Source organism: Balaenoptera ricei, chromosome 7, assembly GCF_028023285.1.
Source record: "Balaenoptera ricei isolate mBalRic1 chromosome 7, mBalRic1.hap2, whole genome shotgun sequence".
Taxonomy (NCBI): Eukaryota; Metazoa; Chordata; class Mammalia; order Artiodactyla; family Balaenopteridae; genus Balaenoptera; species Balaenoptera ricei.
The window spans coordinates 51118557-51132968 of NC_082645.1; the positions used below are offsets into that span (position 1 = coordinate 51118557).

At 34.8% G+C, this 14412-nt stretch overlaps 1 protein-coding gene across 3 annotated transcripts in view; it reads left to right on the forward strand.

Moving 5' to 3' along the window:
• SLC4A10 (solute carrier family 4 member 10) overlaps positions 1-14412 on the forward strand; it is a 217035-nt gene that overhangs the window by 126420 nt on the left and 76203 nt on the right. For all 3 annotated transcript variants that reach the window (XM_059927980.1, XM_059927982.1, XM_059927981.1), the window contains 3 exons: positions 2007-2181; positions 2772-2905; positions 3307-3552. In XM_059927980.1, coding sequence (XP_059783963.1) covers positions 2007-2181; positions 2772-2905; positions 3307-3552 — 555 coding nt within the window. The remainder of the gene's footprint in view (positions 1-2006; positions 2182-2771; positions 2906-3306; positions 3553-14412) is intronic.

Here is a 14412-nt window from a genome sequence, read left to right on the forward strand (position 1 = left end):
TGCCACATAGCTTAGATTTTTTTCAAAGTTCACTTTTCCTTACTGCTTCCTAAATCCTCCCAGGTCACCAATATCCGGTATCTTCGCTTCTCCAGAGTTCTTCCACAGATTCTGTTGCTGACATGACTTGAAGTATCCATTACTCATCTGCTCTCCTGGAGTTGCTGGTGCACATCTGGGCTGCTCTTGCACTGTTCTCTGCAATGACCTCCCACTTCCGGATTTAGATTTATGCTGCTAAAAGCACGTTTATGACACAGTAATATAACAGCTATTTAGACTAATGTATACCCTAATAAGTAATTAATTAGAAAAGAGTGGTCTAATAGAAAGTACTATCAAACCTATAAATATTAACTACTAAGTAATAGTTCATAACCAGCTCAAATTCTTTTGGGGATTAGGTGGGGTATAAATCATAACTGAATGAATAAATAGACTCGTAGATTAAATCTGTTCTGAATTGTGACTTTGGCAAGTTAACAAATCATTCAGAAATGGTCCCCCAAATAAAAATTATGTATATGTTTTACTAAACACAGGTAAGGGAACCTAACCTAAGATGATCTTTGTGTGTGAATTTCACGGGTTCTTTGCAAGCTTCTCTGAATTTTAAATGTCCTTTTTTTTCAATTGAAATTTCATTCTTCTCAACCTCTCCTACTCCACATCCCTCTGATGGAAACAATCACTAGAAAAACATAATGTTTCTATCACTCACATAATAGTTACTAATATGTTACTATTGTGCCTATATTAGGGCAATTAAAAATAATAGAATTTATTCTGAAGAGGTACATTTTTCAAGGCAAATCAGAATTTATTTCTCAAGAGAACAATCATTTTTGAGGTGATTCTTAGATTGCCAGATTATATTCCTATTTAGAAAATAAATAACAAAACTTTAATATTTTTCCATAAACCAAGTATATTTAGCATACTGGCAGTATGTTGAACATAATAGGTTTTTTTTAACCTCCATGTAGGAACTTAATCACAGCCTTATTCATTTTAATATGACATCTTTATCCCATAGAACACAAAGAGCTTTTGGTAGTCAAATGTTAAATCTGCATATTGTTATTAAATGTTCAAAGAATGAGAATAGCTGTTTAATGCTCTCATTCCTAATAGATTAAAAAGTTCCAGTCCTCAGATTTTAGGCAATATTTCACAATTTAATGCCTCTCTCTTCCCCACCCCCCCAAAAAAGATCATCCTTCAAATGCTTTAATGTGGTTTTTGGATATATTTAGAATATATGCATTTATCCCAAATAAGGTCATTATTGTCTTGTGAATGATAGATGTTTGAATATATTTAGACAATAGTGGATCAAAAGTACATTTATCTAGGTTGCTTATTGTAAGGTCCCTGTCTTAGTTTTCTAAAAATGAAAACAACTCTGGAACTTACCTCTCTCTACTAAGTATTATTGTCATCCATAAGGTCATTTAAGTGCCTGTCTGGAATATTATTTGGCAAGGGTCTTTTTTCACAAAGAGAGTGGGTAACTGGAGCCATGGTTATATGCCACTTTTTCTCTCTAAGTTGATGTTCACTATTGGACTGTACAAAAATCAGTTTACCTTCCCTCCTTCACTTTCTGCTACACTAACTGGAATGTAAACAATTAGAAAATATTGCCAATGATGGAGGATGGTAGGCCTGATTTTAGGAATAGGTTGTTGTAAAATGGCACAGAGATTAGAGTAATCCTTAAATCTCATTATTTGAATTTTGATGGATGAACAGCTGTGAACCTCGTTTGAGAGAACCTAGGATTTTTGTGGTTGTTGACACAATATTTGGTTAGGGATTGAAGTGACATAGTGGTACAAAGCCATTCCTGTAGATCATCATAGTAAAACCTAGCATGTTAATATGGGTCTCATCTCTGCTGATGGAAAACCTGTACTGTGACCTGGCAACAAAGCAAATGAGCATTTTGATTTATGTGATTTTTATATTTGTATGTCACTATTGTGTTTTCCCCCCTGTCTTAGGATTTTTGGGGGACTTATTTTAGATATCAAAAGAAAAGCTCCATACTTCTGGAGTGACTTCAGAGATGCTTTCAGCTTGCAGTGCTTAGCATCTTTTCTGTTTCTCTACTGCGCGTGTATGTCTCCTGTCATCACATTTGGAGGACTGCTAGGAGAAGCAACTGAAGGGCGAATAGTATGTATTATGCTTTTCTCTGAACTTTGAAACTTAATCAGCTTTTAAGATTCATAGTTAGATGAGAGTCTGCATTTAATTTTGGATTCCTTTATGAGGAGAGATTTGATGTACGGTCTGGCGGATAAAGTTCATATGAATTTCCTAAATGACTAATGGGACTGGTAATCAGGGAGTGGAATATCTCAGAACAATTAATTCTTATCTTACACAAGGTTCTGATCTCATCCCTGGCCCCCCAGTCTTAGGCTAGCTTTCGCCTCTGGTTCTTGACTCATAAGAGGTCCATTTTCCTATTGATATAGGCCATGCTTCTGCCAGACATTTATTATGAATACATGTAAACTTTTAATAAGCAAAAGAAAAGTGAGATAAGGAAGGGGGAGCGGACATATCCCTGCCCACTACCATTCATACTCTGCTGACTGCCTGCCGCCTTTTATTTATCTTCCTACCCCACCTCCTGCCCAAGGTCGCTAGGCTCTTCATAGCAAAGGGAAAATAGACCCATGTATTTTACATATTTTCTCCCCAGTTATAATCGCAGCCTGTACAGCTTAGATAATGGAATCATTTATATCTCTACACAGAGTGCAATCGAATCTCTCTTTGGAGCGTCCATGACTGGGATAGCCTATTCTCTCTTTGGTGGACAGCCTCTTACCATATTAGGCAGTACAGGACCAGTTTTGGTGTTTGAAAAGATTTTGTTTAAATTTTGCAAGTAAGTGTTCTATACTTTTGGCCCTCAGCCCCCTTCTATTTCTCTGCTGTATTTAATCTTCTTCCAACATCACATTTGGAGATCTGCTGGGAGAGGTAGAAGTTGCTGATTTGATTCAGTTTGCCATTTTTGTCTCTCCATGGAAATAAAGGAACAGTAAAATATTGATGCATATTGTTATGTAATATTTATAAAAACTTATATTCAGTTCTAAGCACTGAGAAACCTCTTTGAGTTTTGTACCTTTAGGTGTTCCCTTTAGACAAAGTCTTGAGTTTAGATACTCATGGGATGTGAAGCTTATTTACTTTCACTTCCTGAATTAGACTTACTTCCATCTACTTAAAATGGTGGCAAGCTGTTAAATGACCTTCTTTCCACTGTTCTTTTCCCCCTCCTAGAGAATATGGGCTGTCATACCTATCTTTAAGAGCTAGTATTGGACTTTGGACTGCAACCCTGTGTATCATACTTGTGGCCACTGATGCAAGCTCCCTTGTCTGCTATATCACCCGGTTTACTGAAGAAGCCTTTGCTTCTCTTATTTGCATCATTTTCATTTATGAGGCCCTGGAGAAGTTGTTTGAACTCAGTGAAGCATATCCAATCAACATGCATAATGATTTGGAACTGCTGACACAATATTCGTAAGTACCATTTCCCCTGTTGGCTGTGGGGCTTTTCTTTCTACCAATATTGTTATTGTTATAAGAAATATGAGGAACTTAGCAGATAGAGTTCCTTAAATTGATTCATGACCTAAATCCTGGTCTCTCAGAGTTGAACAAGATTTTAAAAGTCATCTAATCAGCTGCTCATCTGAATACTTGAGTTTTCGTTATAACATCTTTGCCAAGAATAACTTTTTGAAGTTTTATTTGTCGAGCATTCCCTATTAAGTAGATAATGAACCAAGATCAATTTTACTATACAGAGATTTTTTTTTTCAAAGTATTTTTGGTTTTGGTCTTCCTTTAGGACCTTTTCCATTTAATGTAATCCAAAGAGCACAGTAGTGAAAGATAAGATTTCAGATTTAAAGCAGTGAGATAAAAGAGACTCATTGGGTCTAAATTGCATAGTTTGATGTTTGAAAATATGATAAAGTCTTAAACAAAATATCACTGAATTGAAATGTATTTTTGCTTTTGGAACCTACGACATTTATGATAAAAGTACTCACATATTGCCTGTTGAGGGTGATATTACAGTTTAGGGTTAAAGATGGGATTGTACCTATTACACTTTCTAGTTTTGTATGCCAGCAGTTTGGGATTTCTCTAAGGCTGTATTTGCAGAGTATATGTGGACATTATGTTACTCTTCTTTGATTTAATTTTAGGATTTTTTTTGTAATTATATATACATTTTAAACAGTGAATATTTGAAACAATATGTTCTTTACCAGGCATCAACCTGGCATTATAACCTCTGCATTAACTACCAATGCTCTTCTTATAAACTGCTCAGATAGGCCCTCAAAATCTTCCTTTGAAGATTTATCATCTTTATTTACTATTAGAAGTTGAAATTGTTGAAATTAGGCCAAAACAGTGCAATATTATAGTCTTGTTAAGAATGATGTAATGATATAGAGTTGAAAATACGATGACTTTTAGTACTTTGAATTCTTCTCGGTCATTAGAGATATGTTTAAAGTACATCTCTGTTTTAGAACAAAAAAAAATCAGAGTGGGATATAAAATAACTTCCCCAATAAAAGTAAATGGTGAGGGTGTTGTGAACAGGATTCAAATGCAGATGAAGGAGGTGTCAGGGACACTCAGAAAGCAGGCAGATGGGAAGAACAGTTTGATCAGAATGAGATGTAACATTGATACATGCCTTTTCATTTATCTTTAGTTGAAAAGAGAGCAGTGTCACCTAATTTTGGTATCTTTGCTAGGATATGCAATTATCTCTGCTTGAATTTTCAAACCTACTACACGCCAGGCACTGTGCTCGGTGCTAGGGAAATCATGGACAATATTCTGTTCTCAGTGAGCTTCCAGTTTAGTAGGAAATGTAGACAAACAGACAACACAATGGAATAAGTGCTGTGTTAAAGGATTGGTCCAGAATACTATGGTACTACATCAGAAGAGCACCTAACCCAGATTTCAGGTTCAGAGAAGACTTCCTGGAGGAAGTGACATAGAAGACCAAAAAATCAGTAGGAATTAGGTGCTGAGGAATAGAGATGGAGAGTGGTTTAGGTGGAGGGAATGGCACAGACTTGGATATAAGAAATTTATTAATGCTTTGAAATATTTGTCCAAAATTATATAGATAGTGGTGAAACAAGAAATTAGACTCAGGCTTCATGACCCTGATTTAATTTTCAGTAACTGAAGTTACTGCTGTAATTTTAAAATTTCTTTAAAGTACTGTTTCTCAACCACTGATACATATACGATCAAAGAAAAGCAGACAAAGCTTAAATAGGCAGGAGCGTTTTTATAATCAAGTGTTCATCATAAAGTGTTCTTCCAAAAATTCCACTGGATTTTTATATCCTTAAAACCCATTATAAATGAAAAAGATGGTGAATAAGAAATGCATGTAGGTATAATAAATAACTATAAAAAGTGGTGAATGATTGCTCTAGCAACTATCTAGCAATTTCAGTCTCTAAACATCAGTTAAAATAAGTTCACTAAAGTTTTAATTTTTAAAATTAAAGTTTTAATTCCAAGGAATATAACAATTTTTCTTTTCAAAGTCCTTTTATAGTCACTTTATATTTAATGAAATCCTATGGAGCAGATAAAATCTATTTTATAGAACAAGTTAATGATTTATAACTTACCAGTAATCATATAAAGCATAATGAAGAATAGAACCCACTTTTCTTAATGTTATGTTTTCTTTATTAGAGGGTGTGACTTTGTTCTGCCACTCAACTTTATCTCACCTTTTGGGCACATTGCCATGAATTCTTTATCAGATTAGTGTAATGTCAGTGTTGGCACTTTGTATATGATAATTTTACTCAGAGTATCTGCCATTTCTGTTGGGAAATTTTAAGCAAATTATTCTCGTTCATGTAAACTATTGCTACATTCATTATTCATTCATTCATTTCTACTTTGCTAAGTATTTTAAGTGTCACCACTACATACTTTATAGTATTAGTCATGCTAAATAAATGCTTAGAGACATTGCTGATAACTTGTTTTGGACAAAGAAGCACTTCCCTTTAACTATGGAAATTAATATGCTAATTGTTCTGAACACTATTCCTCCTAGATATTTATAGGACTAGTAAAATTCAGTTAGCTTAGCATATTTTTCTATTTATAAATGCAATTCTTGATAATATAAGGTGTTCAGCTTATGCACTTTACATTTATTATTTAACAAATAGGAAAAGATAGAGAAAAGAATATATACAACTCTGGTGAAAGAAGTTTACTTCATGAAAACATTCTTTAGTTAGAGCTCTCAGTTGCAGGCAAAATAGTTTTTATATACCACCCCAAAAAACCCTGTTTTTATAAATAAGTACTGTTCAAATATTATGTGAAGGGTAAGAAAATATGTTCTCATAAATGAATGCTCATTGCTGGTCTCAGTGAAGTCTGTGTCCAGCTTCCACTCATTCCTCTGTGTAGCTCATCTCTTCTTTACATGGGTACCTGGGGTCTTTTGGATATATCAAAACTTGCTCTAAAGATGATTAGTAGGAAGCTAATTTTATTTCTTCCAGAATTTTCATTTTGATATCTAAAAGGAGGAAGGCAGAATTTTTTTCAATTATAAAAGCATGTTTTTAGGGAATGAGAGAGATGGTCCTACTCATTCTGAAATCATATCCCTGGGTGTTGTGGGCTGAATTGTGTTCCTTAAAAATTTCCCACTTGCCAGATTTCTGAGCAAATCTAATGGCTCTCTATATAGAATTTGAACACTTTTTAGCACCCTCTCTACCTCTGTAATCTCTTGTCTAAATTATTACAATTGCCTTCCAAATGGTGTCCCTGATTCTACTATCCTTCCCTTCCACAGACTGTTTTCTATGAAGCAGCCAGAATTATTCTCTTAAAACCCAAGTCAGATCATGTCACTCTGCTTCTCAAAGCCCACTGATGACTTCCCATCACCTTCAAAGTTGCTGTATGAGCTGTTCCTCACTGCCTCTCTTATCTTGTCTTCTCCTTCCTCCTCGGCTCCACCCACGCTCATCTCCTTGCCCTTCAGCCTTCATACTTGCTGTTCTTTTTGTCTAGAAAGCCCTTCTCCAGATATCTATGTGGCTTGTTCCTTCACTGTCTTCAAAATCACCTGCTTGAGGACTTTCCATCTAAAATTTCAACTCTCTTCTCTCTCTTCCTTTTTTCAGTCTAAAATATTATATAATTTATTTATCTTTTTAAAAGTAAGATTTATTGAAGTATTATTTACATACAATAAAATATGCCTCTTTTAAGTGTACCCTTCAATGAGTTTCACCAAATGGGTAACACTATAATTGGAAGATACAGTATTTCCCAAAGTATTTCCTCATGGCCCTTCATAGTCTGTCTCTCACCCCAACCCCCAACCCCTGACAATCACTGATGCGATTTCTATCTCTAAAGTTTTGACCTTTTTAGAATGTCACATAAATGGAATCATAGAGTGTATAGCCTTTGGTGTCTGGCTTCTTTCACTTATCATATGCTTTTGAGATTTACTCATTTTGTTGCATGCATCAATTTAGTCCTTTTTATTGTTGGTCAGTGTTCCACTGTATGGATGTACCACAAATTGTCTATCCAATCACAAGTTGATAGATGTTTGGGTTGTTGCTACTTTGGAGCTATATTGCTTCACATGCAGGTCTTTACTTGGCCTATGTTTTCATTTTCTCTTGGGTAAATACATAGAAACAGGATTGCTGGGTTATATGAAAGGTGTATATTTTAACTTTATAAGAAAATTCCAACATGGTTGTACCATTTTGCACTCCCACCAGCAATGAATGAGTGTTCCTGTTGCTCTGCATCCTCATGAGCACATGGTATTGTGCTTATGTAGAGTGATACCTCTATCTATTAGTCTAATTTATTGTGTGTTCCCCTCCTAGAGTGAGTTCATGAGGGAAAGGGATTTAGTCTGTTTTGATCACTGCTTTCCCAGTGTTCAGATCAGTTTCTGGCACAAAATAGGTAGATGTTCAATGAAAATCTGTTGAAAAAATAAATGAATGTTGAATGAATATCACCTCTATCTAGAATTTGTACTAAGGCTCAGAAGGGTTTATGGCTTACCCAAGTAGAAGAACTAGAGCTAAAACCCAACACATCTAACATTTAGTCAAACACTTTTGACAGTGTACCACATTATAGGTCACTGGTTTGACCAAATTAATTTCTATTATTAATATTTAGAATATGAGGGAACTTGGATAAATTTTATTTTATTTAAGTCTCTTAGATATTATCTTCAAGCAGTTTAAAATTTATCACAGGAAATTAAAAATATAAAAATAGAGGGACTTAAAACATAAATATTTGAATAATATTAACATATGCAGTAAAATGGATTCTTATTTTAGAGTTCATTAGAGCATAAAAGTGCTTATTTTGATTATAATGATTCCCTGTAAATAGGTATTTGACAAGAAGGGAAAAAAATCTTGGCTAGAGATGAATTTTGTTGTATCACATTGAAGCCCACTTCACCTTGTTATTTTTAAGAAACTTGGTAATAATTTGGATTAAAAGATAGGAATCTATACCAATATCCTAGTTAGTTGCTTTGGGTAAGCCCCTAAGAGCAGCCTTCTAGAGACAATGTCTTAACCCTCAAAAATACACAGGAAGTACATGTGAAATATGTAGGGAATAAGAGCTCTGGGAGGATACCTACCAAACTTATAATACTTTGGGGATAGAAGAAAAGACTGAAAAAAAAAGGCTTGTTCTCTTTGTATATTTTGGAGTGTTCAACTGGCATTGTGTGGATACATTATTTTGTAATTTCTTTCTAAGAATAAGTTTTATGAGAAGCAGACCCACAGATACAGAGAACAAACTAGTGGTTACCAGTGGGGAAAGGAAAGGGGGGAGTAGCAATATAGGAGAAAAGGGTAAAAGGGGTTATTATAGGATTATATGAAATCATGTGTGTGAAACTTTTGAAAACTGTAAAGCACTATAGAATTTAAACAATCTTTCATTCAATTAAAAAAAAGTTTTTTTATGGGAAATAAAGTCTTTTGACAAGCCATAGAATGAGGTAATTAGGGCCAGGTAGTGCTCATCAAATCAGTTCCTGTGTAAACAAATTTATTTTCCATTTCAGCAAAATAGCAACTTACAAAACTCAAAGGAAGAACAGAGCAAAATGTTTAAGGTATAATAAGTAGATTTGCCATTCTGTTCTTAAATTCTCTTATTAGGCTCATTCTTTCAACATCTATTGCTTTTCTCTGAATTGTGTTAGCATTGATAGTGTGAAAATGAATATGGTCTCCACTCTGAAGGAGCTCAGTGATTAACAAGAAGAGACTAGAGATGTGCTTTGTACATAGTGGCTGCACACAGAGAATTTGTTGAATCAATAAATGAGGAGGGAGCTAGAGGCAATGCATAGTCAAATCATTGCAACCTGGCATGGTAAGTATTTATACTAGACATATGTTTAATGGTCCAGGAGAAGCAGTAAAAAACTACCTTAATTTATCACTCCATCTCTGTTGTACCTGTAACTTGAGTTTCTTATATGTGGTGTATCTGTTTTTCTCTCTCTTCATTATCTCTGCATGAGCAGGTCATAATTAGAGTTGAAGGCACCAAGGTAGATAGATGAAATCCTGGGACCAGTTGGCAGAGAGTCTTAAAAATTGTAATGAGTTTTATTGTAAAAGATCATTGGGGGTAATGACACAGCTCTGGGAATAATTATGTGATAATAGATTAGAAGGTGATCATAGGAAGCGGAGCAAAGAGCAATACCCTTGGTATGGAATGTTTAAGTCCTGATTATTGACTGAGACAATGGTAATGAGAAGAAAATAAACTGGGGAAAAAAAGAAAGAAAAGCAAAAATTGGCAAGGCTTTATTCATTCATTCAACAAGTAATTATGGAATACCTTATAATTTATATGAGCAATAACAAAAATTTGCATACATGGCTTTATTTAAGCCTCACAATAATCTATGGTATAAGTATTACCCCTCAGATGATCAATCTGAGGCTCCAATAAGTTAATTAATTTGCTCAATATCCCAGAACCAGTGAATGGTAAATGAGAGTCAAACTCAGTATACTTTTTTTTTATTAAAATGTAGTTGTTTTACAATATTATATTAGTTTCAGGTGTACAGCATAGTGATGCAATATTCTTATAGATTATACTCCGTTTAAAGTCATTAAAAAATAATGGCTATATTCTCTGGTGCTGTACAACATATACTTGTAGCTTTTTTTTTCTTTTTAATTTTTGAATTTTATTTTATTTACTTTTTTATACAGCAGGTTCTTATTAGTCATCAATTTTATACACATCAGTGTATACATGTCAATCCCAATCGCCCAATTCATCACACCACCACCCCACACCCGCCACGGCTTTCCCCCCTTGGTGTCCATACGTTTGTTCTCTACTTCTGTATCTCAATTTCTGCCCTGCAAACCGGTTCATCTGTACCATTTTTCTAGGTTCCACATATATGCGTTAATATATGATATTTCTTTTTCCCTTTCTGACTTACTCCACTCTGTATGACAGTCTCTACATCCATCCACGTCTCAACAAATGACCCAATTTCGTTACTTTTTATGGCTGAGTAATATTCCATTGTATATCTGTACCACATCTTCTTTATCCATTTGCCTGTCGATGGGCATTTAGGTTGCTTCCATGACCTGGCTATTGTAAATAGTGCTTCAGTGAACATTGAGGTGCATGTGTCTTTTTGAATTATGATTTTCTCTGAGTATATGCCCAGTAGTGGGATTGCTGGATCATATGGTAATACTATTTTTAGTTTTTTAAGGAACCTCCATACTATTCTCCATTAGTGGCTGTATCAATTTACATTCCCACCAACAGTGCAAGAGGGTTCCCTTTTCTCCACACCCTCTCCAGCATTTGTTGTTTGTAGATTTTCTGATGATGCCCATTCTAACTGGTGTGAGGTGATACCTCATTGTAGTTTTGATTTGCATTTCCCTAATAATTAGTGATGTTGAGCATCTTTTCATGTGCTTCTTGGCCATCTGTATGTCTTCTTTGTAGAAATGTCTATTTAGGTCTTCTGCCCATTTTTGGATTGGGTTGTTTGTTTTTTTAATATTGAGCTGCATGAGCTGTTTATATATTTTGGAGATTAATCCTTTGTCCGTTGATTCGTTTGCAAATATTTCTCCCATTCTGAGGGTTGTCTTTTCGTCTTATTTATGGTTTCCTTTGCTGTGCAAAAGTTTTAAGTTTCATTAGGTCCCATTTGTTTATTTTTTTTTTTATTTCCATTACTCTAGGAGGTGGATCAAAAAAGATCTTGCTGTGATTTTTATCAAAGAATGTTCTTCATATGTTTTCTTCTAAGAATTTTATAGTGTCCGGTCTTACATTTAGGTCTCTAATCCATTTTGAGTTTATTTTTGTGTATGGTGTTAGGGAGTGTTCTAATTTCATTTTTTACATGTAGCTGTCCAGTTTTCCCAGCACCACTTATTGAAGAGACTGTCTTTTCTCCATTATATATCCTTGCCTCCTTTGTCATAGATTAGTTGACCATAGGTGTGTGGGCTTTCTATCCTGTTCCATTGATCTATATTTCGGTTTTTGTACCAGTACCATATTGTCTTGATTACTGTTGCTTTGTAGTGTAGTCTGAAGTCAGGGAGTCTGATTCCTCCAGCTCCGTTTTTTTCCCTCAAGATTGCTTTGGCTATTTGGGGTCTTTTGTGTCTCCATACAAATTTTAAGATTTTTTGTTCTAGTTCTGTAAAAAATGCCATTGGTAATTTGATAGGGATTGCATTGAATCAGTAGATTACTTTACGTAGTATAGTCATTTTCATAATATTGATTCTTCCAATCCAAGAACATAGTATATCTCTCCATCTGTTGGTATCATCTTTAATTTCTTTCATCAGTGTCTTATAGTTTTCTGCATACAGGTCTTTTGTCTCCCTAGGTAGGTTTATTCCTAGGTATTTTATTCTTTTTGTTGCAATGGTAAATGGGAGTGTTTCCTCAATTTCTCTTTCAGATTTTTCATCATTAGTGTTTGGAATGCAAGAGATTTCTGTGCATTAATTTTGTATCCTGCAACTTTACCAAATTCATTGATTAGCTCTAGCAGTTTTCTGGTAGCATCTTTAGGATTCTCTATGTATAGTATAATGTCATCTGCAAACAGTGACAGTTTTACTTCTTCTTTTCCAATTTGTATTCCTTTTATTTCTTATTCTTCCCTGATTGCCATGGCTAGGACTTCCAAAACTATGTTGAAAAATAGTGGTAAGAGTGGACATCCTTGTCTTGTTCCTGATCTTAGAGGAAATGCTTTCAGTTTTTCACTATTGAGAATGATGTTTGCTGTGGGTTTGTCATATATGGCCTTTATTATGTTGAGGTAGGTTCCCTCTATGCCCACTTTCTGGAGAGTTTTTCTCATAAATGGGTGTTGAATTTTGTCAAAAGCTTTTTCTGCATCTATTGAGATTATCATATGGTTTTTATCCTTCAGTTTGTTAATATGGTGTATCACACTGATTGATTTGCATATACTGAAGAATCCTTGCATCCCTGGGATAAATCCCACTTGATCATGGCATATGATCCTTTTAATGTGTTGTTGGATTCCGTTTCCTAGTATTTTGTTGAGGATTTTTGCATCTATGTTCATCAGTGATATTGGCCTGTAGTTTTCTTTTTTGTGACATCTTTGTCTGGTTTTGGTATCAGGGTGATGGTGGCCTCATAGAATGAGTTTGGGAGTGTTCCTTCCTCTGCAATTTTTTGGAAGAGTTTGAGAAGGATAGGTGTTAGCTCTTCTCTAAATGTTTGATAGAATTCACCTGTGAAGCCATCTGGTCCTGGACCTTTGCTTATTGGAAGATTTTTAATCACAGTTTCAATTTCATTACTTGTGATTGGTCTGTTCATATTTTTATTTCTTCCTGGTTCAGTCTTGGAAGGTTATACCTTTCTAAGAATTTGTCCATTTCTTCCAGGTTGTCCATTCTATTGGCATAGAGTTGCTTGTAGTAGTCTCTTAGGATGCTCTGTATTTCTGCAGTGTCTGTTGTAACTTCTCCTTTTTCATTTCTAATTTTATTGACTTGAGTTCTCTCCCTCTTTTTCTTGATGAGTCTGGCTAATGGTTTATCTATTTTGCTTATCTTCTCAAAAAACCAGCTTTTAGCTTTATTGATCTTTGCTATTGTTTTCTTTGTTTCTATGTCATTTATTTCTGCTCTGGTCTTTATGATTTCTTTCCTTCTGCTAAGTTTGGGTTTTGTTTGTTCTTCTTTCTCTAGTTCCTTTAGGTGTAAGGTTAGATTGTTTATTTGAGATTTTTCTTGTTTCTTGAGGTAGGCTTGTATAGCTATAAACTTCCCTCTTAGAACTGCTTTTGCTGCATCCCATAGCTTTTGGATCATCGTGTTTTCATTGTCATTTGTCTCCAGGTATTTTTTGATTTCCTCTTTGATTTCTTCAGTGATCTCTTGGTTATTTAGTAATGAATTCTTTAGCCTCCATGTGTTTGTGTTTTTTACGTTTTTTTCCTTGTAATTCATTTCTAATCTCATAGCGTTGTGGTCAGAAAAGATGCTTGATATGATTTCAGTTTTCTTGAATTTACTGAGGCTTGATTTGTGACCCAAGATGTGATCTATCCTGGAGAATGTTCCATGCACACTTGAGAAGAAAGTGTAATCTGCTGTTTTTGGATGGAATGTCCTATAAATATCAATTAAAGCTCTATGGTCTATTGTGTCATTTAAAGCTTCTGTTTCCTTATTTATGTTCATTTTGGATGATCTGTCCATTGGTGTAAGTGAGGTGTTAAAGTCCGCCACTATTACCGTGTTACTGTCGATTTCCTCTTTTATAGCTGTTAGCAGTTGCCTTATGTATTGAGGTGCTCCTATTTTGGGTGCCTATATATTTATAATTGTTATATCTTCTTCTTGGATTGATCCCTTGATCATTATGTAGTGTCCTTCCTTGTCTCATGTAACATTCTTTATTTTAAAGTCTATTTTATCTGATATGAGTATTGCTATTCCAGCTTTCTTTTGATTTCCATTTGCATGGAATATCTTTTTCCATTCCCTCACTTTCAGTCTGTATGTGTCCCTAGGTCTGAAGTGGGTCTCTTGTAGACAGCATATATATGGGTCTTGTTTTTGTATCCATTCAGCAAGCCTGTGTCTTTTGGTTGGAGCATTTAATCCATTCACGTTTAAGGTAATTATTGATATGTATGTTCCTATGACCATTTTCCTAATTGTTTTGGGTTTGTTTTTGTAGGTCCTTTTCTTCTCTTGTGTTTCCCACTTA